Source organism: Rosa rugosa, chromosome 4, assembly GCF_958449725.1.
Source record: "Rosa rugosa chromosome 4, drRosRugo1.1, whole genome shotgun sequence".
NCBI classification, from domain to species: domain Eukaryota; kingdom Viridiplantae; phylum Streptophyta; class Magnoliopsida; order Rosales; family Rosaceae; genus Rosa; species Rosa rugosa.
This window is the reverse complement of record NC_084823.1, coordinates 52961073-52982605: the sequence shown is the minus strand read 5'-3', so window position 1 is coordinate 52982605 and position 21533 is coordinate 52961073. Positions and strand designations below refer to the sequence as shown.

General features: G+C 37.7%; 2 protein-coding genes, 1 long non-coding RNA gene and 1 pseudogene across 10 annotated transcripts; 2 read left to right on the top strand and 2 right to left on the bottom strand.

The window, feature by feature from the left end:
- The first annotated feature begins 3285 nt into the window (after positions 1 to 3285).
- Positions 3286 to 6095, top strand: LOC133742308 (uncharacterized). Of its 6 annotated transcripts, none has more exons than XR_009862499.1 (4): positions 3286 to 4398; positions 4564 to 4647; positions 4781 to 4864; positions 5672 to 6095. It is a non-coding gene; the product is annotated as an uncharacterized LOC133742308 (long non-coding RNA). The 6 variants fall into 6 exon arrangements; XR_009862500.1 differs by having other exon boundaries at positions 4553 to 4647; XR_009862503.1 differs by having other exon boundaries at positions 4786 to 6095.
- Positions 6096 to 6478: 383 nt separating this feature from the next.
- On the bottom strand, positions 6479 to 11002 carry LOC133745012 (LEAF RUST 10 DISEASE-RESISTANCE LOCUS RECEPTOR-LIKE PROTEIN KINASE-like 1.2). Its single transcript, XM_062173017.1, has 4 exons — positions 9716 to 11002; positions 7977 to 8012; positions 7605 to 7865; positions 6479 to 7503 (listed from the first exon to the last, which is right to left on the bottom strand). Exons 1-4 carry the CDS (start codon positions 10473 to 10475, stop codon positions 6572 to 6574), a joined length of 1989 nt encoding a protein of 662 aa, XP_062029001.1. The 5' UTR covers positions 10476 to 11002; the 3' UTR covers positions 6479 to 6571.
- Positions 10314 to 13699, top strand: LOC133742305 (PR5-like receptor kinase; annotated as a pseudogene).
- A 549-nt stretch (positions 13700 to 14248) lies between these two features.
- Positions 14249 to 21282, bottom strand: LOC133744109 (LEAF RUST 10 DISEASE-RESISTANCE LOCUS RECEPTOR-LIKE PROTEIN KINASE-like 1.2). 3 transcript variants are annotated; one of them, XM_062172240.1, is made up of 4 exons: positions 20479 to 21282; positions 15759 to 15794; positions 15387 to 15647; positions 14249 to 15286 (listed from the first exon to the last, which is right to left on the bottom strand). In XM_062172240.1, the coding sequence occupies exons 1-4, from the start codon at positions 21251 to 21253 to the stop codon at positions 14355 to 14357; spliced, it is 2004 nt and encodes a 667-aa protein (XP_062028224.1). In that variant the 5' UTR covers positions 21254 to 21282; the 3' UTR covers positions 14249 to 14354. The 3 variants fall into 3 exon arrangements, with proteins under 3 accessions (XP_062028224.1, XP_062028223.1, XP_062028225.1); XM_062172239.1 differs by lacking the exon at positions 20479 to 21282 and adding an exon at positions 18108 to 20103; XM_062172241.1 differs by lacking the exon at positions 20479 to 21282 and adding an exon at positions 15986 to 18081.
- Between the last annotated feature and the right edge of the window lie 251 nt (positions 21283 to 21533).

Sequence of the window (21533 nt, the reverse complement as noted above, 5' to 3'; positions counted from 1 at the left end):
ACCAATCTCACTTCGGGTACACAACATAGCATAGTGCACACATCCGCATCCGAATCTATTTTTGTCAAAGCATCATCTTTTGTTCCTATACTCCACCAATAATCAATCCTAGTACCTGCATAATCTGGGTTCAACCCTTGGACCATGTTATCTAACTCAGTCAACGACATCCTATCCTTGTCAGCATAATCATAGAAGGATATCTTCCCACCAACGTACTTGTTTCCAAGTATGTTACCCCCATGATATATCTTCATTGTGAAGTAATCGGGGCCATCTGCATGGAAAAAAAAAACACAATAGCCTGTCAGTTATTACCCAACAATAGGACACTTATAAAAACACTGCTAAGTGGGCAAACAAGACAAAGAAGGACCACATCCAACAACAACTATATCAAAACCATAACTACAACAATATTAAAACCCTCATTCATTATCCCCAACAACTTTCACATGCACCACCTTACTTTAATCTCCTACTTTAAGGGTCAATCCTTCACAAACAGACAACAATTCGTACTTTAAAAAGTATTAGTGGTATACAATTGCAGGCTATTGTTCACAATTATTGTGATTCAATAAGTATGAAACAAAAAGTAGAAGCTAAATCTATATGCGACAAAAACAGGAGTCAGAATAGAAAAGCCATGTTTCTGGAAAGGGTAACTTTGTTGTTTTATATTGTACTTTGTTGTGTCGGGATTAAAGCACGTTTCTGCAACCTGTAAGTTAGAAGATTTCAAAACTTCTAAAACCCATATCAGATCAGATTGAAACCCTAACCTCAAACCCTTTTTTCCCATATCAGTAAAGCATGCTGGGATTAAACTTCTAAAACCCATATCAGAAACAGAAATTGTAAACCCAGGTTTCAAATTTCAAATATCTCATACCCTAACCTCAAACCCCTTTTTTCCATTTCTGAAAGTTTCAAATCCTTTAAAAAATTCCAAACTCTAAAACCGTAAACCTTATTCCCAAGTTGGAAGAATTCAAACAAAACCCAGAAACCATTTTTCCCCAATTTCGAAACATTGAAACACTAAATTTCAAAACTTAAACCAGAAATTATTTAATCCCTCACCACCGTAATGCAAAACACTAAACCCACACTCACCGTAATGAGGGATGTCATCTCCATCCTCCGTTTTTCTGGGTATCCAAACATCAAGCGCACCATCAGCCATGTCGAAACCTTCTCCAGCTATCAATCGACCGTCTCCTTCTAGTTTTTAGGGCTTCGCTTTCAATATATAGCCTTCTCCTTCTTCACCAACCATCTATTGCTTGGGTGTTCTCCAAATTTTGGGTTTCTCCAAAGGGATGCGATTTGGGGCTTTCTTTAGGGTTTCAGATCGCGTAATGAGGGAGGCAGGAGCCGTAATGGGATTTGGGGAGATCGTCTATGTGTTAGATTAGAGCCAGGGTCAGTTTGGTCAATTCGCCTTGATGTGGGCCCCACCTGGGCTGAGTTGGATCGCCATGTCAGCACCAAAACAGCTGAAATTGACTGATTTTTGGCGAATGGACCTATTGGATGGAGAAATAATAGTGTGGGGGTGTTTTTGATTAAATTGGAAGTTGGGGGACTAAATTGATGTTGGACCAAAAGCACAGGGTACTAAACAGTAATTAGCCCTTAAATTTATCTTTGTGAGTTGGAATGAATATGTTTTGTAGTATTTAATCATTTTGAACAACAAGTTTTTCTTTTGTTTGCTTCTGGTATGTTTGAATGAATATTTTAAGTTCCATCTCTGATTATTTGAAAAAGGTAAGAGGAAAAGAATAAAACAAGGTCCGAATGTTGTGGACTGCAGTTTAAATTTTTTATTTTTTATTTTTCTATTATTTTTATATGCTCTTCTTAGATTTGGACTCTACTTCCAGATAGAGGTGAGCATATAGACTCTTGGTTAATCTTGAAGATGACATACCGGACAATGCATATCACCAGGTTGATTGTAATATTTTAGTGGTAGGATTTAAGTGTGCCACTGATATTATGAAATGATGTCAGAGATCCTACAAACTAGAGCCATGCCACTGATATTAGAATTTCCAAGCCAGGTTTTGTTACTTATTTTTCATTTGTGGTATTCTTTTTCTCGGTTTGAAGTAGTAAAGTTCCTCTGTTCTTGAAAACCAAAGAAAATAGTAGCAGAAGTTGTGGATAGCATTTGAACTTTAGTGATGGTAATTAACTTAAAAACTTTTATCAATTTTTGTTTTGTTATATCCTGTTTGCTCTTCTATATTGGCTTAATCCTATTTGTTTTGTTATATCCTGTTTGCTCTTCTATGTTGACTGTGAACATGATATTGGCTTAATTCTTTTTCGTGAGTGTTTCCGAAGAGTTAAACATGAGCAACAGAGAGAGAGAGAGATAGTGTGAGAAGCAGAGAAAGAAGATGCACATTTTTTTTTTCAATAGAAAAGGGTAGAGTGAAGATTAAATTTTTACAGAGATTAGGGGATGTGTATCTGGGAAGTAGCAGTACTCCGGAGCTTTTGCCTCTTAATTTTCCCTCTTTGGAAAAGATCTGAGCTTCATGTATTTGTCTAAAAGTTTGTACATTGTAGATTTTTGCACAAATATGAAATGGGATTATAAACTTCTCTTTTCTTCAATCCAACAAAAATCCCTTGTTGTTAAGGTACTAGAGTGTATGACTGCACATTACAGCTTATGTATCTGTCCCTTCCAGTTTTTGTAGCTTCTCTTTCTAACCGTCTTACTTGAGAGCACAAATTTTCAGTTCCATTCTTTCATGTGGTCGTGTTATGGATACTGTTTCAACATGCTATTTTCTACCCCTCCATTTTTGCCACATTTAATTATCAAACAAGCTCTATTTGTTTCCAGTAATTCATTGTGAAAGCTGAGTAAAAGGTTTCTTTGATTGGTTTAAAGGCGTCATGGATGATATTGTAGTGTCACCACCATGTGAGTTTAAAAGTGCCTTCTTTTACAGGAACCGTCACTACTAATAATCCACTAATGAGATTTGATGATTGTTGCAGCAAGTAATAGAAATGCCCACCTACTTGATAACCGCCTACAAAGAAGGAGATGTAGGATCTGCACTTAATACCATGTTACAGAAACTGCAACATGCTAAGAATGGGGTCGATGTTGTCTTAGAAAGTCAGGTATTCACTAACCAAAATTACCATTTATACAAAAAATTGTTGATGGGCTATTAACACTAATTGTAACCATATCTCGTATTTATTGTAATTGTGACAGATAAGGACACATAATTGTTTTCGGACTTGGTTAGGCCCTCACAACCGGTATTTCTCTCCCAACATTTCCCATCAATTTCCTGCTCTTTGTAAATTTTTGGAAATTGAGTATGAATTTTCCTTGCTCTCGATTTTTGTTTGCAGATTTTGAAGAAATTTTATAAGCAGTGTGATCCTGGTCAGTGCTTACTGTATCAGTCTCCTTTTCTAAATTTTATTCCTTGCTGAATTACTATTTGTGCTGCACAACTCAGCAAGCAGAAAAACGACTGAAGCAGCATGTCATTGCAATTCTTGCACCACTTTTTGTATAGATAGAACTGCAGCAAGCAATGTGTTTGGAGAGACTCCATGGCCAACTTTTGATAGACTAACACCTTTTGCATATATACACCCGGAGCAACTAGAACAACTATTTTTTGGAAAATGCTCCAGCAGCAGCTGTAACCAAGTTTACATTAAACTAAGATAGCCTATTTGTTGGCAGCTGCTATCTATATTCATCTTTTGTTTTAGATGATATGGAGAAATGATATTGTACTATTTTGTCGTTTACATTCTCTGTCCTTTTCAGTTTAGTTCTATACTAACAATTGAAGGTGATGAACAAGAGGAAGTAGGAAAAGGCACTATGGAGTAAAGGGAAGCCTTCAGTTCAGAGACAAAACTCAAACTCTTCCCTAATTTGGTCTCTAAAATTGGTTTGGGCAAGAGCTAATTTGGTTCCTAAATTAGGTGAGAGTTTTAAGAGAGAGATCGAGATTGATTGTCTTAGGGATAAGGTTTGGATTCATATTCTGTTATTGGATTTGAAAACGCTTTTGATTTACGCGAGGGTCTTATCTTCTGCGAATTTGATAAGGAAATGGTGAGCTCTTCTGGATCCAGTGACGCCAATATGTTCGATCCGGTTCTCCAGAAAGAGTTCCCCGAGAATGATCAGTCGGAAGCTCGCTTTTTTTTTGGTTGACGAGATTGATTGGGATAGGGTTAGGTTTTGGAATTCAATTCTGTTTTTGCGTTTGAACGATTTTCATTATATGCAAGGTTTCCATCTTCCGCCAACTTAACCCAATCGGAATCAAAGTCCTTCTCTTTCCGACTCTCCTCTACTCTCCACCCAATCCGGCCAATCCAATCGTAGAGGTATGCCCTGCAATTCAATGCTTTGCAGTACCTTGAATTTAATCTTTGATTCTAAAGATGGTTACCGACTCAAAAGAGCCATCCATTTTTGCACTGGTTAATTCACCAATTAAATATACACACCCCTCTGAATTTCTTGAATTGTTTCTGCAAGCATTTCAAAAGGATATCTAATTGGGCTAGGGGCACTTCTTCGTTTAGAAGCAATGTCTCAGACGGGGTGTTCACCCTAGACACTTAGTTTTTTGAGTAAGTTCTACTCTGGTTTATATGTGGTTAATTGTGTTTCTGTTTCTATGCATCAGTAACTCATATTGTCATTGGTTTATGGGCTTCTATTGTCTCTATTTTTGACTTTATTGCCTTGATCTTTTATGTACAGCACAGATATGGCATGGAGGCCATCTACTTTGATGCAGGTGTAAGGAACTCAAGACCACACCAATTGTAAATAAGAGCATTGGATGTATGGCTACTCTCTCTATGTCTCTAATATAACAGATTTTGGTGAAGCTTTTCCAGTTTGAAACAGCTCCTGGAAATCAGTTATGTTTTTTGTTTCATTGCCATGCGTATTGTAGTTTAAATGTTGCTTTCGTCTGAACTTTCCAATTTGTGTTCCCTGCATATACTACCATGCTCGGGCATCTACATTCTAAATTTAATGCATTGAAAAATTTTAAAGTGAGACTGGAGCAGTCATTAAACAAAGTAGAAAGATTTGAGTTTGACTGTGGATATGCAGGTAGTGTTTGTATAATTGAAATCAGGAGATTTTGTTGCTTATAAATGAATAAATAAATGGCTGAGATTTTATTGCTGGTGATCATCACATATTTGGGAAACACATTGTTTTTGTTGTTTTTTAACATACATTTGAACCACCTTGATGATTCTCCCCTTCCTTACATTATACACATGACATGCACTGTTGATTCCTTATATTATTTGGAAGAGTCAGGTCTAGCTGTATGACTACTATGGTTTGATTCCTGCTGGATACACTTCAAACTTTTAGTTCAGTTACTACTCATGGAACTTGAACATACAGCTCCCTTGTTATGGGCATTGAATTTTCCTTGAATGATTAGCCTTTAGTTTAGGTTTTGTTAGAGAGCTCTTCATAACCTGAACTTTGTTTAAGTTTCTAATATGGTTATCTCAAGAACTATTTTTTTTCTTTCTCTATTTATCTGCAAACTTATCATTACTTGCTACATATTCAACTGGTATCTATTCTTATTCCCTTCTACTGCTTCTTACTTTGTCTTAGCTAATTAGGTGACCCTTTGTGAGGACGTGAAAGCAGTAACTTAAAAGGATGTGGAGTGAAAACCAACAACTGCTGTGAATAAGGAACCAGCCATAGATGCGGAGTTGGAACCAGCTAAGGTGGTGAAATGGGAACCAGCAAAAGATATGGAGTTGAAACCTGCTAAGAATGTGGAGTTGAAACCATTAGAGGATAGTTATACAACGTGAGTGCAATTATACTACCCGCAGCAAAGCGCGGGATCTCTAACTAGTAGAACCTAGTACAACGTGACAGCCATCTGCATTTTATAGAGTTTTGCAGTCTGTTGGAAAATATCAATTATAAAAATCATGACATGGCAATCAGGCAACGTAGTCTGTTTTGCAGTTTCTGTTCTGGTTGTCTGCCTTTTATGTCATTATAAGAAATTTTTTGTTATGAATGCTGTTATCTATTTTTTTTTTTTTTTTTGCTAATTGTGAGTTCTGATTGTTTACTCTTACTGATGAACTCACATAGATATGATTCTCTCGTTGAAAAGCAAGAAAGATTTTCTATCAGCTTTCATTTTAATAGCAGGTGACAGGTTTACAAAGTTACCGTCATATGTTATAAGAAAAAAAAAAAACAATTTCTTCACTGGATGGCTTGCTAATAAGAAACTTGTATAACAAATAAAGCAATGAATCTTTTACAAATAAAGCAATGAATCTTATAAACAAAACAGATTAGTCATGTAGCCCAACTTCGCTATACATGGACCTTAAATCCTTAATTAGCATACCTCTTCAGATCTTACACAGATTAGCCAGTGGAAAGTTCAAATGAAACAAATATTTACATCTCATTCAACAAATCACATGTTTAATAGATGAAAGGAGAATGACAATGGTATCATAGATAACTAGAAGGAAAAGTTTAAGCAGTGCTATCATTTGGTGTTGAAGACATGCTAACCCAATTTATTGTCACAGAATCTGGTGAAGGTGGCAAAGGACCACTCTTTAACAGCACAACATCATCAGCTGAAATATCAATTTCCTCTGCCTTTTCTTTACTAAAATCATCACTCTGTATCCTCTTTAGTTCATTTTCCACATCAACCATAGAAGGTCTCATGTCGGTTTCATTTTGCAGGCACCGAAACGCTAATTCCGCCACTGCATTGATCATTTTTCTTACTTTAAAGTCCGATTCATACCCCACGGATGGATCCACTAGCTCATGCAATGCATGTTTCTGAATCTTGTTGATAGCCATGTTTGACAAATTGATCTCCTGTCGATGCCTTGTGATATCAACAGCAGGCAAGGATGATATGAGTTCAACCAGGACCACACCGAAGCTATAGACATCACTCTTCATAGTAAGCTGGTAGCATTGGTTATAATCAGGATCAACATAACCTGGAGTTCCTTGTGGAGCAGTTGATACATGGGTGACATCCGTGGGGAAGAGACGAGATAGTCCAAAATCTGCTACTTTGACACAGAAATTGTTGTCAAGAAGAATGTTAGTGGTTTTCACGTCACGGTGGATGATCTCAGACGCATGAAGATAGGACAATGCACTTGCAGTTTCTACGGCAATGTTGATTCGAGTATGCCATGGCAGTGCACCGGGTTTTGCTTTTCCACCATGAAGATGATCAGCAAGAGTTCCATTGGGAACATATTCGTAGACAAGGAGGAGTTCACGGCTGTGACGAGAGGTGCATCCATAGAGTAACACAAGGTTTCGGTGGCGTAGGCGAGCTAAAATCTCAATTTCATTCAGGAACTGCTCAACTCTCCTGCAATTGGTTTCATATAGTCGCTTGACAGCAACTGCTCGCCCATCACGGACTTTTCCTGTTTGAGAAAACCATATATAATGAACGAGGTTCGTATTATAATGGTTAAAACACAACTTTGTGATCTTGAAGATAAAAAATCGTTAAATATTAGTTTACCATAGTAAACTCTGCCAAAGCCTCCACCACCAAGTTCTTTAGATGAATCGAAATAGTTTGTTGCTTGTTCAAGTTCATTGTAGGTGAATACATGAACTCCAGTGTATGCACTTCCCTTCTCAGTATCACTTCTGGAATAGCTTTTAGAATAGATGATTCGAGATGCGTAGGATGATGGACCACATTGATTTCTGTTGCGGCGTCGCCATATAAAAAAAATGAAGCACATTACAGCTATAGTTCCAATAACCGAGCAAAGGCCTGAAGACAAAATGGCGAGCTCACTCTAAGAAGTAGCAAACTTTCAATTAAGAATCATATGAGCTTGGAGAACATTAAACAGCTGAAGAATAAAGGGTTTGCGGATATTACCTAAGACAACCTTCAATCTCCGGTTGAGCTTAGGGCCTGCAAAGCAATCAAAGAAGCAGCATTCTTAGAATATAAGTATACAAACCTTAAATAAAAGTATGAATATAGGCCTTGAAGATATCCACTCTCATCCATGCTACAGAAAAAGTACTACTAGATATCCACTCTCATCCACTCACATATCACAACTCTGATTGCTTCAAAACTTTTTCCACTTCTTCCGTTGCATTGTCTGGCATAACATCAAAGCCCTCCCAGAAAATGGGGACTCGGATTTTGCAATAGAACATGTGCTTCATTACAGCTAAGATAGAGATGAGCTTCTGTTTGATATCTAATTTGGGTGAATTCCCTATAATATGGGTTCAAAATGACAAATTGAAAGCAACTGTGATGCAATATATAGTCGTAATTCGAAATATCAAACATGCAGGCAGACTAATAACCAAGTAGGTGGATTTTTCTGGAGGAAAAGAGAGGTATAATTTTGACTTCTACACATGCATTTTGTCTCGGAAATTTCCCATCGGGCTATATCTAATTGAGGCATGCATGCTATATATATTTTGTGTGCAGCACACTTTACTGATCTCATTGATAGGCATGGGAGTCCCTTATTCTGTATGTTTATATATGGAGGAGTAGGGCTATAAATGACTGGTCAAGGGTCCATTGTTGACGTCCATTTGGAATTTGTTTAAAAAAAAATTTAAAAAAAGTCTAAAAGCTAATCATGTTCAAGCAGTGTTCAACAACCATTTCAAAAAAAAATATGTTCAACAAATGTGCTAGGCAACTAATTAAGGCAGCTACGCAAGAGGCATGCCATATCATAAGTAGATCAGTTACAAATCTTGCCTGGACAATCGAACTAATAGTATTCTAATAGAGGTTTCTATTATAACAATCAACATCTTGCTTTTTTTTTTTTTTTTTGTTAATAATATTCTTTCAATTATCTGTCTCTATCTTCTTAGTCATTCCATGTATTTTATGGAAGTAAATTAAAATAAAATGACATAGACATTCTAAATAAAGATTAGACCCCTTAACATTACGTAGTTAAAACATTTATGTTTGTTGAAAGTTGGAAGAAACAAGTAGAGATGGAATGGTATTTACACAAGAACCTTAAACTTGAAAATAGTGAGTTATTGCTAAATAGAGTAAGGGATAGGTATAACGTTTAAAATTTAAAACCCCCCTTTTTACATATCGTGGTATTGTGTGATTAAGGTTACTAGGCTGGATAAGCATGGAGTGGGACTATGTGGACATCCAGGTGAAGAGATTAAACAAAAGTTGATGACATTTTACTTTTTTTTTTTTTTCTTTTTTTTTTATCATAAAGAGATATTTATGTTATGTTGAATACACTGAGAGTCTTTAGATAAATAAATAATAAAAAATTAAATTAACCAAAATCTAAATCGCAAGTACTAGAATGCGATTTCTACGAAGTTAATTATATATTTCACTCTCCAAACTTTAGTCTACAAATGCATTGCATTCGGCTCTAAAGCCCGCGTAAAAGTGTAACTCAAACGTAGGGCAAAGGAAAAGTCAACTAAAACCTAAACCTATACAGACATTGGACCTAAAGCCATCCAGCCCAATGAACATACCCAAGCCCATCAATATGGACCCAAACAAGAGCAGAAACCAAACAGAAGGCATACCAAAACTGGGCAGATTTTAAAGTAACGAAAGGATTAAGGAACAAGGAGCATACGGCATACCTTTCTTCTCGCATAGGCCATCACTATATTTGCAGAAGCAGAGAAACTCATCAGCTTTAGTGGGGTTGTACCCACACATACCACCACCACTCTCACACGAAGCGCACTCCTTCGCCGTGGTCCAGTTAAGCACAAACCCCTGCTTCATAAGCCCTCCAAAAGCACCAGTCAACACATCAATATAAAGCTCCTTACTCTTCATCACAGTCACCACCACATTCTCCTCACAACTTTCAGACCAATCAAACCCACCTGGCTGCTCTCCCTCCTTGAAAACATAAAACTTTTTGGTACCATCTAATCCCAAGCAGGTTATGGGAGGCACAGCAGGACCAGGAAAGGAAGTGCAGTTGAAGTAGAAGCTCAGGTTCACATCCAATGGGGAATAATCCAATGGGAGCGTGCCTACACTCATACTGTGTCTCGGCTTAGGGCATTGTTGATCGAAGACGTCGATGTAAACAAGGGTGATGGTGGAATCAATAAAGTTTATGCCTTTCACATAATAGGAGTCATTATTTGGGAGACTGAGTATTGGCTCTCCGGACTCTGAGCAATTGAGACCAAAACCAGGGTAACCACAATATTGATCGGCGGTGGAGTCTTCAATTTTCCAAAAAGGGTAGTGAAAATCAGGGCCATTACTACAATTGTATATGGGGCAATTTTTTGTGGGTACAAAGTTGGCTTTGCTTCCATGGAAGTTGAATAACAAGAGTGAGAGAAGAGCTGCAAGGAGGTAAGAGATAGGTGATGACATGGTTTAGAATATTGTGTTGTTATGCTTTGGCTATGGTATATGCTTAATTAGTTTATAAATAGACTTGATTGATGAGATTAGACTGTTGTGGAAATTTGTGTGTGAATAGAATCTTATGCATTCAAGTTAGTTTATTAATTGTGATGTTGATGGGTTTTGTGATAATGCATTTTGAGGACTGACGTGGAGCTGGGACTCTAAGTAAAGGTTAAAGCTTGGAAATATCCTCATGTATGAACTGAGAAATTATGAAATGAGACTGATTCAGCTCAAAGACTAAAGACTAAGACTTGGAGACTTTTGAGTCATGAGTCATTGTAGATTAGGCAACATATTACATCAGCTTCAGTTGCATCAATTATATTAAGGGCGTGTGGCATTCATGTTCAGTTGATTAGTTTACTCAATTTTCTGTCATTAGTGCATTGCTCAAGTCCTATTTTCTCCTTTAATAAGTGTTAAGAGTGTTGAGATGAGAAATTAGGTACAGAGTCTGAATAATCAAGGCGTTTGGCGATCTCTGAGTCAGAGACCAAGTCACGGCCCATAGAATTTGTCAATTTGATAGTTCATGGTTTGGAGGTGTGAAACAACCTTAACTTCTGTACTACTGTACTGTTAGTTTCTTGTGGCTTCAATCTTTAGCTAAAATACTTTTCAGAAGTAGGGAAACTTCATTAGCTCAGAAATTGACTAAGAAAAGTAAGGCAGGACCTTGGAAGACTTGTATATATCATGTGGAAACTGATTAGTCTTTCATATACTGAAGCCAAAAAAAAAAAAACACAGAAATGTTTTGTTTCAATCTTTGAATACTGTCCGTGTATATTCAAATAACACAATCAGATAGTGTGTAATGAATTCAACAATGTTCAAATAGCTATTGTTTTGGGCTTGTGAGTAAATACACTGACAAAAACCTGAAGAAAGAAACAGCTAGGAGTTAAGATGCCTGGTGTAAATAGACTGGAGCTCCTTTCCCACTTCATCCATTAGTTGAAATTTCCGGCCGAGAACTAAAATATGTAGTTATAATTGAACGGGAGGGGCTCCAAGAGAATGGGGAGCTATTCTCAAATGTCCCACTTCACATGTCTGACTCCTTTTCAATCAACTGCACAATCAGCGTATGAGCCATGAGGAGAACATCCAATTTTGAGTGTATGAGCCTCAAGGTCTTGTTTGGCCAAAAAGTTCAGGCACTTGTTAGACCTGGCATGAATTTTTCACGCTTCTCTGTTTTTCCATCCGTCTCTTGAACATCCACCTCAATGAATCTCCTCCAAAGCTACTTGAAATCGAAAATAATACCTTTCCATATGTGTTGAAACAATCATCTTCACAACTTTAGCCAATCAAACCTTTCCTCCAAAGCTACATGTACTCAAACTGCAAAGTCACGCGAGCCTTAAGCATGTCAAAATGGTCCAAATATCTGTTACTCTTTTTAGCTTTCTGATCAATAACAACCCTTCTATGGAGTTGTAGCAACTATGAGACAAGTGGTGGTTGCTGTGAATTCAAAAACAAGGAATGTGTCTCATTTTGCAGCAATTATCTCAAAACCTGTGATGATAGATGATGTTTCTGTATTAGCATTTTCACTTTTAGTAGTTCTTGAAATTTGTAGAAATAACAGTAAAGATTCCTCGTTCATATGTAGTATATTTTGTTTAGACAGCTATCTTTTTTCTAGTTACTTGGTATAGATGAGAATGGATATCTTCAAGGATTATATTCTTTACTTTTATTTTAGTTTTGTATACTTATATATTCTAAGAATGCTGCTTCTTTGATCGCTTTTGCAGTCATGATTAAGTTCAACTGGAGATTGAAGGTTGTCATAGGCGTAGGTAATATCAGCAATCCCCTTTTACTCCAGCTGATTAGTATTTTCAAGCTCATCTAATTATCAATTGCAAGTTTGCAACTTCTTTCTTTCTTGAGAGTACTTGAAATTGTTCAACGAATTACCATTAATGCCTGAAACATCTCATTTTTCTGCTGCCAGTTGCTACTATTGCAGGAACTGGTATCTTAGTGTTTGTTATTCTCTTCCGTGGGATTTCACTGATTAGAGAAAATAACAATGGAGATGCCAAGGCCTTCATTCAGAACATTGGACCTCTAGCAGTAAAAAGATACAAATTTTTGGATGTAAGGAAAATGACCAATTCATTTAAAGATAAACTGGGTCAAGGCGGTTATGGTGATGTGTACGAAGGGAAGCTATTGAATGGTTGTCGTGTGGCTGTGAAGGTTCTTAAAGCATCCAAAAGGAATGGAGAGGACTTTGTTAATGAGGTTGCAAGCATTAGTAGAACTTACCATGTTAATGTTGTCACTCTTTTGGGGTATTGCTTTGAAGGTAAGAAAAAAGCGCTCATTTATGAGTTCATGCCCAATATCACTTGAGAAGTTCATATATACAGACAGTAATCCTTTGAAAACTACTCCACACTTGGAATCGGAAAGACTCTTTCAAATTTCTATTGGCATAGCTCAAGGGTTGGAGTACTTGCACCGTGGGTGCAACACACGAATGCTGCACTTTGACATAAAACCACATAATATCCTTTTGGATGAAAGCTTTTTCCCAAAGATTTCTGACTTTGGTCTTTCTAAACTTTGTACAAGTAAGGAGAGCATTATTTCAATGTTGGATGCTAGAGGGACAAAGGGTATATAGCTCCAGAAGTGTTCTTCAGAAACTTTGGAAGAGTCTCTGCCAAGTCCGATGTCTATAGTTATGGAATGATGATTCTGGAGATGGTTGGAGGAAGAAATAATGTTGAAGTAAGCCGCACTAGTGAATTTTATTTTCCAGATTGGGTTTATTAGAATTTCGAGCAGGGCAGCAATTTCTGCTTGCTCAATGCAGTGACTGAAGAGGAAAAGGAAATTGCGAGGAAGATGATCTTAGTGGGATTGTGGTGCATACAGACAAGGCCATCTGATAGACCACCCATGAGTATAGTGATTGAAATGTCGGAAGGAAGCACTGAAGCCTTGCAAATACCACCAAAGCCTGTCCTATCTTCTCCTGTAAGATCACCACCAGAATCTTCCACCTTATCAACATTAAGTTGATATTTTCTTGATTACTGGATGTATATTTGATTATTCACTACCTTGCTATATAAAGAGCATTTAAGTAATAGTCTTTTCCTTTATACATTTATCACTTGTCAGAGCTTTTATCTTGTCTTGTACTTTTTATTGTTCATGTGAGAAGTGAAGTAATTTACTTGCACAATATCAGAAATTAGCTACTATACAAAACCCTATAAAACCTACAACACTGCAATCTGCATTTTATAGAGTTTTGCAGTCTAGTTTGAAAATATCCTTTTTAAGAAATGAAAATTATGACATGGCAATCAGGTAATGTAGTCTGTTTTGCAGTTTCTGTTCTGGTTGTCTACCTTTTTAAGAAATGAATTGTTATGAATGCAGTTATCTACTTTACTTTTGCTAATTGTAAGTTCTGAGTATTTACTCTTATAGATGAACTCACAGATCTGATTCTTTCGCTGAAAAGCAAGAAAGATTTTCTATCAACCTTCATTTAAGTTACTGTCATATGTTCTAGGAAAAAACAATTTCTTCACTGGATGGCTTGCTACTAGAAAACTTGTATAACAAATAAAGCAATGAATCTTTTACAAAGATTAGCCAGTGGAAAGTTCAAAGAAAACAGATTAGTCATGTTGCCTAACTCCGCTATACATGGACCTTACCATACCTCTTCAGATCTTACACAGATTAGCCAGTTGGAAGTTCAAACGAAACATATATTTACATCTCATTCAACAAATCACATGTTTAATAGATGAAAGGAGAATGACAATGATATCATCGATAACTTGAAGGAAACGTTTAACCAGTGCTATCATTTGGTGTTGAAGACTTGCTAACCCAATTTATTGTCACAGAATCTGGTGAAGGTGGCAGAGGACCACTCTTTAACAGCACAACATCATCAGCTGAAATATCAATTTCCTCTGCCTTTTCTTTACTAAAATCATCACTCTGTATCCTCTTTAGTTCATTTTCCACATCAACCATAGAAGGTCTCATGTCAGTCTCATTTTGCAGGCACCGAAACGCTAATTCCGCCACTGCATTGATCATTTTTCTTACTTTAAAGTCTGATTCATACCCAAGGGATGGATCCACTAGCTCATGCAATGCATGTTTCTGAATTTTGTTGATAGCCATGTTCGACAAATTGATCTCCTGTCGATGCCTTGTGATATCAACAGCAGGCAAGGATGATATGAGTTCAACCAGGACCACACCGAAGCTATAGACATCACTCTTCGCAGTAAGCTGGTAGCATTGATTATAATCGGGATCAACATAACCTGGAGTTCCTTGTGGAGCAGTTGAGATATGGGTGACATCCGTGGGGAAGAGACGAGACAGTCCAAAATCTGCTACTTTGACACAGAAATTGTTGTCAAGGAGAATGTTAGTGGTTTTCACATCACGGTGGATGATCTCAGACGCGTGAAGATAGGACAATGCACTTGCAGTTTCTACGGCAATGTTGATTCGAGTATGCCATGGCAGTGCACTGGGTTTTGCTTTTCCACCGTGAAGATGATCAGCAAGAGTTCCATTAGGAACATATTCATATACAAGGAGGAGTTCACGGCTGTGCCGAGAGGTGCATCCATAGAGTAAGACAAGGTTTTGGTGGCGTAGGCGAGCTAAAATCTCAATTTCATTCATGAACTGCTCAACTCTCTTGCAATTGGTTTCATAAAGACGCTTGACAGCAACTGATCGCCCATCACGAACTTTTCCTGTTTAAGAAAACCACAATGAACAAGGAGGTTCATATATATAATGGTTAATACACAACTTTTTGATCTTGAAGATGAAGGATGTTGATTATTAGTTTACCATAGTACACTGTGCCAAAGCCTCCATCCCCAATTTCTCTTGATGAGTCGAAATAGTTTGTTGCTTGTTCAAGTTCCTTGTAGGTGAAGACATGAACTCCAAGGTATGCACTTCCCTTCTCAGTATCACTTCTGGAATAGCTTTTAGAATAGATGCTTCGAGATGCATAGGATGATGGACCATATCGATTTCTGTTGCGGCGTCGCCATATAAAGAAAATGAAGCACATTACGGCTACAGTTCCAATAACCGAGCAAAGACCTGAAGAGAAAATGGTGAGCTCACTCTAATAAGTAGCAAACTTGCAATTAAGAATCATATGAGCTTGGAGAACATTAAACAGCTGAAGAATAAAGGGATTGCGGATGTTACCTACGACAACCTTCAATTTCCAGTTGAACCTAGAGTCTGCAAAGCAATCAAAGAAGCAGCATTCTTAGAATATAAGTATACAAACCTTAAATAAAAGTTACGAATATAGGCCTTGAAGATACCCACTCTCATCCATGCTACAAACGAAGTACTACTACAGAAATGAGAACTCTGTTTTCTGAAAACTTAACAATTACTAAACAATGAAAATGTTGCTACACAAGTACCATCATCACAGGTTTTTTCATGAGGTCTATCACTGCAAAAACAGACAAATTCATTGTTATCGAATCCACAGCGCCCACCGCTCATCTCACAATTGCTGCAATTTTGTGCAGTCCAATTCAAAACAAACCCCATCTTCAAGATTTCAGTATAATTCATTTTCAACCAGGTATTCACACCACCAGCCTCATGATAATCCAAAGGTAAAACAACCGAAGACTTGCATGAGTCTAATAATGTTTGGTTCGTGTACTGCAATACCTCTTCGTGAATAGTAGCAAAAGAATGAAGTGTGGAATTGCTTCCACATGTAATAGAATATGTAAGCATGTTGTTCACAGGTTCTTGGGAACAGTTGTAGAACAAGGAAAAATCAACATGATTGGAACTATAATTGAAAGGTGTTCGATCGAGGATGAAGCTGTGTAGAGGAAGGGGACATTCATCTTCATACACAGCACCATTGGCCACGAGAAACGAATGGTTTGAGTAAAAGATTTCTTTGATGATATAATCATCATCAGAAATAGTAAGTGTTGGATTTTTGTCCTTGCAAGCTAGCTTGAAACTAGGATAGCCACAATAGGATTCTTGTTGATCCGAAAGCCAAAAAGGGTAGCTTATATTCGGACCATTCCCACATGTTTGAGGCTTGCAAGCCTCGTAGTAGCTAGAGTCTACAGAAAAGGCTAGACTGACTAAGGTTGTGAAGATGATACTAAAAACACATAAATGGAAGGGATTCATTTTGGGGTTCATGATCCAGAAATTGAGAGAAAAACAAAGAAGAAAGAAAGCAGGTAGTGAATTTGTGGAAAGAAAGGTGAGCAAGTTAGCATATAGTGGGAAATTTCTTGGTGGTAGGTATGCTTTGGTTTTTGTCTACTTAGAGTTTGAAAACAAGAATAAAGAATTAAGCAACAGCAAAGACTTTGGTGACGTTTCATATGGCAAAGGATGAGCAACTATGTCGAAAATGATTACAGCTTCAGACCTTCTGGTCCGAACTTGGCCAAAAGAGGACCAAAACTTTGGCAATAAGTTTCTTCTTCTTTTTTGAGGTATAGAATAGAGTGACGGTGAAATGTGTGTTATGGGTGGACGACTTAGCTTTCGGAGTTGTGGTTGGTTAAACCGAAAGTGTACAAAGGATAGGGACTTTAGGGTTTTGCATGCCTGAAAAGTAACAGAGGAAAAATGTTGATCCAAGAATGGATGATAGAGACGTGCACAGAATCGAATTAATGCTTGTGCTAGAATTGTTATCATTTATGTTCAAGAATACACGACTACAAGTTGGGCTAGGATTGGGGTGGGTTAGGCCCAGTACAGAATAGGGCCCAAGCCCAGCTCTTATGAGGTTTGGGTTGATGTGATTGAAGTGTGGATGGAAGTGTGAACCCTCTTCTCTCCAAGAGACGCCAGATTGAACGTGTTGCTTCCTCCTCCGTTGACCGTTGACTTGTTCTAAGAATTGAGGTGATGACCAGTCAAACCAGCATCAAGGATATCTGGTGTCTTTGTGTACTTGGGAGGGGGTTATTAGCGAAATGTCTTTGTATTTTAGATGACTTGGGAAGCCTAATTTATTAAGATATAATTTTCGTAAAGGATTAAACCCATTGCATCCTAAGACCAAGCTAATTAACTTCATAGGTTTAGTAACTGTAACTGGATCTTTCCACAGCAGAGCCAAAACCCTATTTTGTTTCCCCCATCCAAAGCTAAAACCCTCATGATAAGCTAAACCTCTGAAGTAGCCAAAAGCTATAAAATTCTTAGATTTTCTAATCAATACAGTGAGAGAGCAGTTAGAACTTAACTAATGAACCAACTAGCAACTGAGGAAGGTCATATGCTTAAAAAATTCAGATATTTTAGGCTACTTAATCATTTCTTCTAATGCGGGCTGGGTTTCATATATAATTGAAGTGGTCTAACTTTGACTAATTAATCAAGGGTTCCTTACACGTACAATGTGCAAATTCAACAATTACATACTATCCCTAATCTTAATCCTACCAAGTCCTTCAATAATTATGAACATGGATTTTTCTAATGCATATATAATCATCTAGCAAACAAAGTTAACCAATCAAACCCAAAATAAACAGATGTGCGTACCATGAGCAATTGGACAAGTACTAGAATTGGAAGGACGATCCCCGCAAAGGCAGAGAAACGAATCCGTCGTTGCGTTCGATCCACAGGTGCCATTAGAGTTCATGCATAACCTACAGAGATCCCAATCCGCGCTGTACTCAACCTGAAACCCTCGCTTCAAAACTTTTTCCACTTCTTCCGTTGCATTGTCTGGCATAACATCAAAGCCCTCCCAAAAAATGGGGACTAGAATTTTGATAGAACATGTGGGTCGGCCAGGAACATCAACCCTTGAGAGTGAATCATCCACGTAGTACGAAATATTTCTATCCTTAGCTGTGCCGTCTATTTTGCACGTAAAATTGTTGAGGACAGTTTCATTTTGAGGGAGGCAGCCGTAGTACAAGGTGAGGTTGCGAACAGTTTGGACATAAGAGAAACGGTTGTAGTCGAGAGTGGTGTTGACGAGGTGGTCAGTACAAGGACTATCCAAGAGGTCGGAGCGAGCGATTGTCATGGTGTGAAAGAGCTCTTGGCTGTTGATGTTGGACACATGAAATTCTAGCTTTTCTATTACTATGTGAGGGAATTGAGTTTCGTCTTCGCAGTTGGTGAGCTCGAAGCCTAAGCGACCGCACTCTTTGGGGCGATTGGGTCCTCCCCAGAAAGGGTAGGATATGTTTGTGAGGTTACCACAATTGAAAGGTGGCTTGCACCGTGTGTAATATTGGGGATCGTCTTCGCAGCGAGCCCAGAAGAAGAAGAAGATGATGATGATGATGATGGGTGGTGATCTTAGGAAGAGATGATGATTATTAGGCATGGTCATTCGTAGAAGATCATGGAGAAAAGAAAAGGGTGAGACCATGAGCTAGCTAAGATAGAGATGAGTTTCTGTTTGATAATTAATTTGGGTGAATTCCCTATAATATTGGTTCAAAATGACAGATTGAAAGCAACTGTGATGCAATATATAGTCGTAATTCGAAATGTCAAACATGCAGGCAGACTAATAATCTGGTTTGACGTCCAAGATAATTAGGTGGATTTCTCTGAAGGGAGAGGAGCTAGACGTATAATTTTGACCTCTACATATGCATTTTGTCTTGGAAATTTCCCATCGGGATGTATCTAATTGAGGCATATGCTATATATATTTTGTGTGCAACTCACTTTACTGACCTCATTGATAGGCATGGGAGTCCCTTATTCTGTATGTTTATGCGTGGAGAAGTAGGGCTAGCTATGACTGGTCAAGGGTCCATTGTTGGCGTCCATTTGCAATTTGTGTTTTTTTATTAAAATAAATAAATAAAAAAGAAATGTCCAAAAGCTAAACATGTTCAAGAACCTTTTAAAAAAAAAAATCATGTTCAACAAATTTGCTAGGCGACTAAGGCAACTAGGCAAGAGGCATGCCATATCATAAGTAGATCAGGATCGTTACAAATCTTGCCTGGACAAACCAACTAGTACTAATCTAATAGCAGTTTCTATTATAACAATCAACATCTTGCTATTTATTTATTCTTTGTTGATAATTTTCTTTTGATCCGTCTTGATCTTCTTAGTCATCCCATGCATTTTGTAGATGTAAATTAAAATAGTAGTTTTGTATATGTGAGATTATGACCAAACACAAAAAGGACCTAGACATTCTAGATAAAGATTAGACCCCTTAACATTATGTAGTTAAAACATTTATTTTTGTTGGAAGAAACAAGTAGAGATGGAATAGTATTAAAAAAGAACCTCAAACTTGAGAATAGCGAGCTATTCCTAAATAGAGATGGAATGGTAAATCGTTGTTTAAAATTCAAACGCCTATTTACATGTCGTGGAATTGTGTGATTAAGGTTGTTACTAGGATGGATAAGCATGGAGGGGGACTATGTGGACATCTAAATGCAGAGATGTTTTTAATGAAAATTGTAATTTATCATAAATTTCATGTTGAATGCACTGAGAGTCGTTAAACTAATGGTCAATGAAAACTAAATTAACAAAAATATAAATCTAAGTTAGTATGCGATTCAACTTCTTAGAAGCATAATTCACACTCCAAGTTAAACGTAAAAAGAGTCTACAAATCCAAGTCACATTACCTCATTAGTTTGGAAATGTATTCGGCTCTAAAACCCGCATAAACACTAATGTACGACTGTACGTAACTAAAACGTAGGGCAAAGGGAAAGTCAACTAAAACTGAGTAAAACCATAGACATTGGACCTAAAGCCATCCAGCCCAATGAACATAAGCAAGCCAATCAATATGACCCAAACAAGAGTAGAAACCAAACACGAGCCCATACCAAAACTGGGCTATATATTGTCTTCGGCCCAAGCAAACCACTAATCTCAATAGTTAAAAAAAGGATCAAGGTAACCATACCTTTGTTGCAGAGGCCATTGCTTGTGGTACCAATACTACCATCTTTGCAAAAGCACAGAATCTCTGGCGCAGTGTTCTTGTAGCCACAGAACCCACCATTAGTCTCACAGGAACCGCACTCCTTAGCCATGGTCCAGTTAAGCACAAACCCATCGTTCATGGCCACTCCAAATGCATCAACCAACTCGCCAATACTTCTAGTAATCTCCTCTGTTTTTTTCACAGTCACCACCACATTCTCCGCACAATATTCCGACCAATCAAACCCATCTGGTTCCTCTCCCTCCGTGATAACATAAGACTTTTTGGTACCGTGCGATCCCAAGCAGGTTATGGGAGGCACAACAGGATCAGGAAAGGAAGTGCAGTTGAAGTAGAAGCTCAGGTTCACATCCAATGGGGAGTAATCCAATGGGAGCGTGCCTACACTCATAGTGTGTCTTGCCCTAGGGCATGTTTGATTAACAACGTCAATGTCAACAAGGGTGATGGTGGATGTAGTAAAGTTTATGTCTTTAACAATGAATGAATCTTTTGGTAGAGTCAGTATAGGCTCTCCAGAATCTGAGCATGTTAGACCAAAACCAGGGTATCCACAATGTTGATGGGCTGTGGAGTCTTCGATTTTCCAAAAAGGGTAGTGAAAATCAAGCTCGTTATCACAACTGTATATGGGGCAATTTGTGGAGGCCAAAAAGTTGGCTTTGCTTCCATGGAAGTTAACGAAGAAGAGCAAGAGAAGAGCTATGAGGAGGTAAGAGGTAGGTGATGACATGGTATAGAATATTGTGTTGTTATGCTTTGGCTGTGGTATATGCTTCGTTTATATATAGACTTGATTGATGAGATTTAGAGTGTTGTGGAAATTTGTGTGCGAAGAGAATCTTGTGCTTTCAAGTTGGTAAACATTGGTCATTAGTTTATTAATTATGATGCTTATGGATTTTATCATCTTGCATTTTGAGGACTAATGAGAGCTGCGACTCTAAGTAAAGGTTAAAGCTTGGAAATTTTGGAAATTTCCTCATGTATGAAGTGAGAAATTATTAAATGAG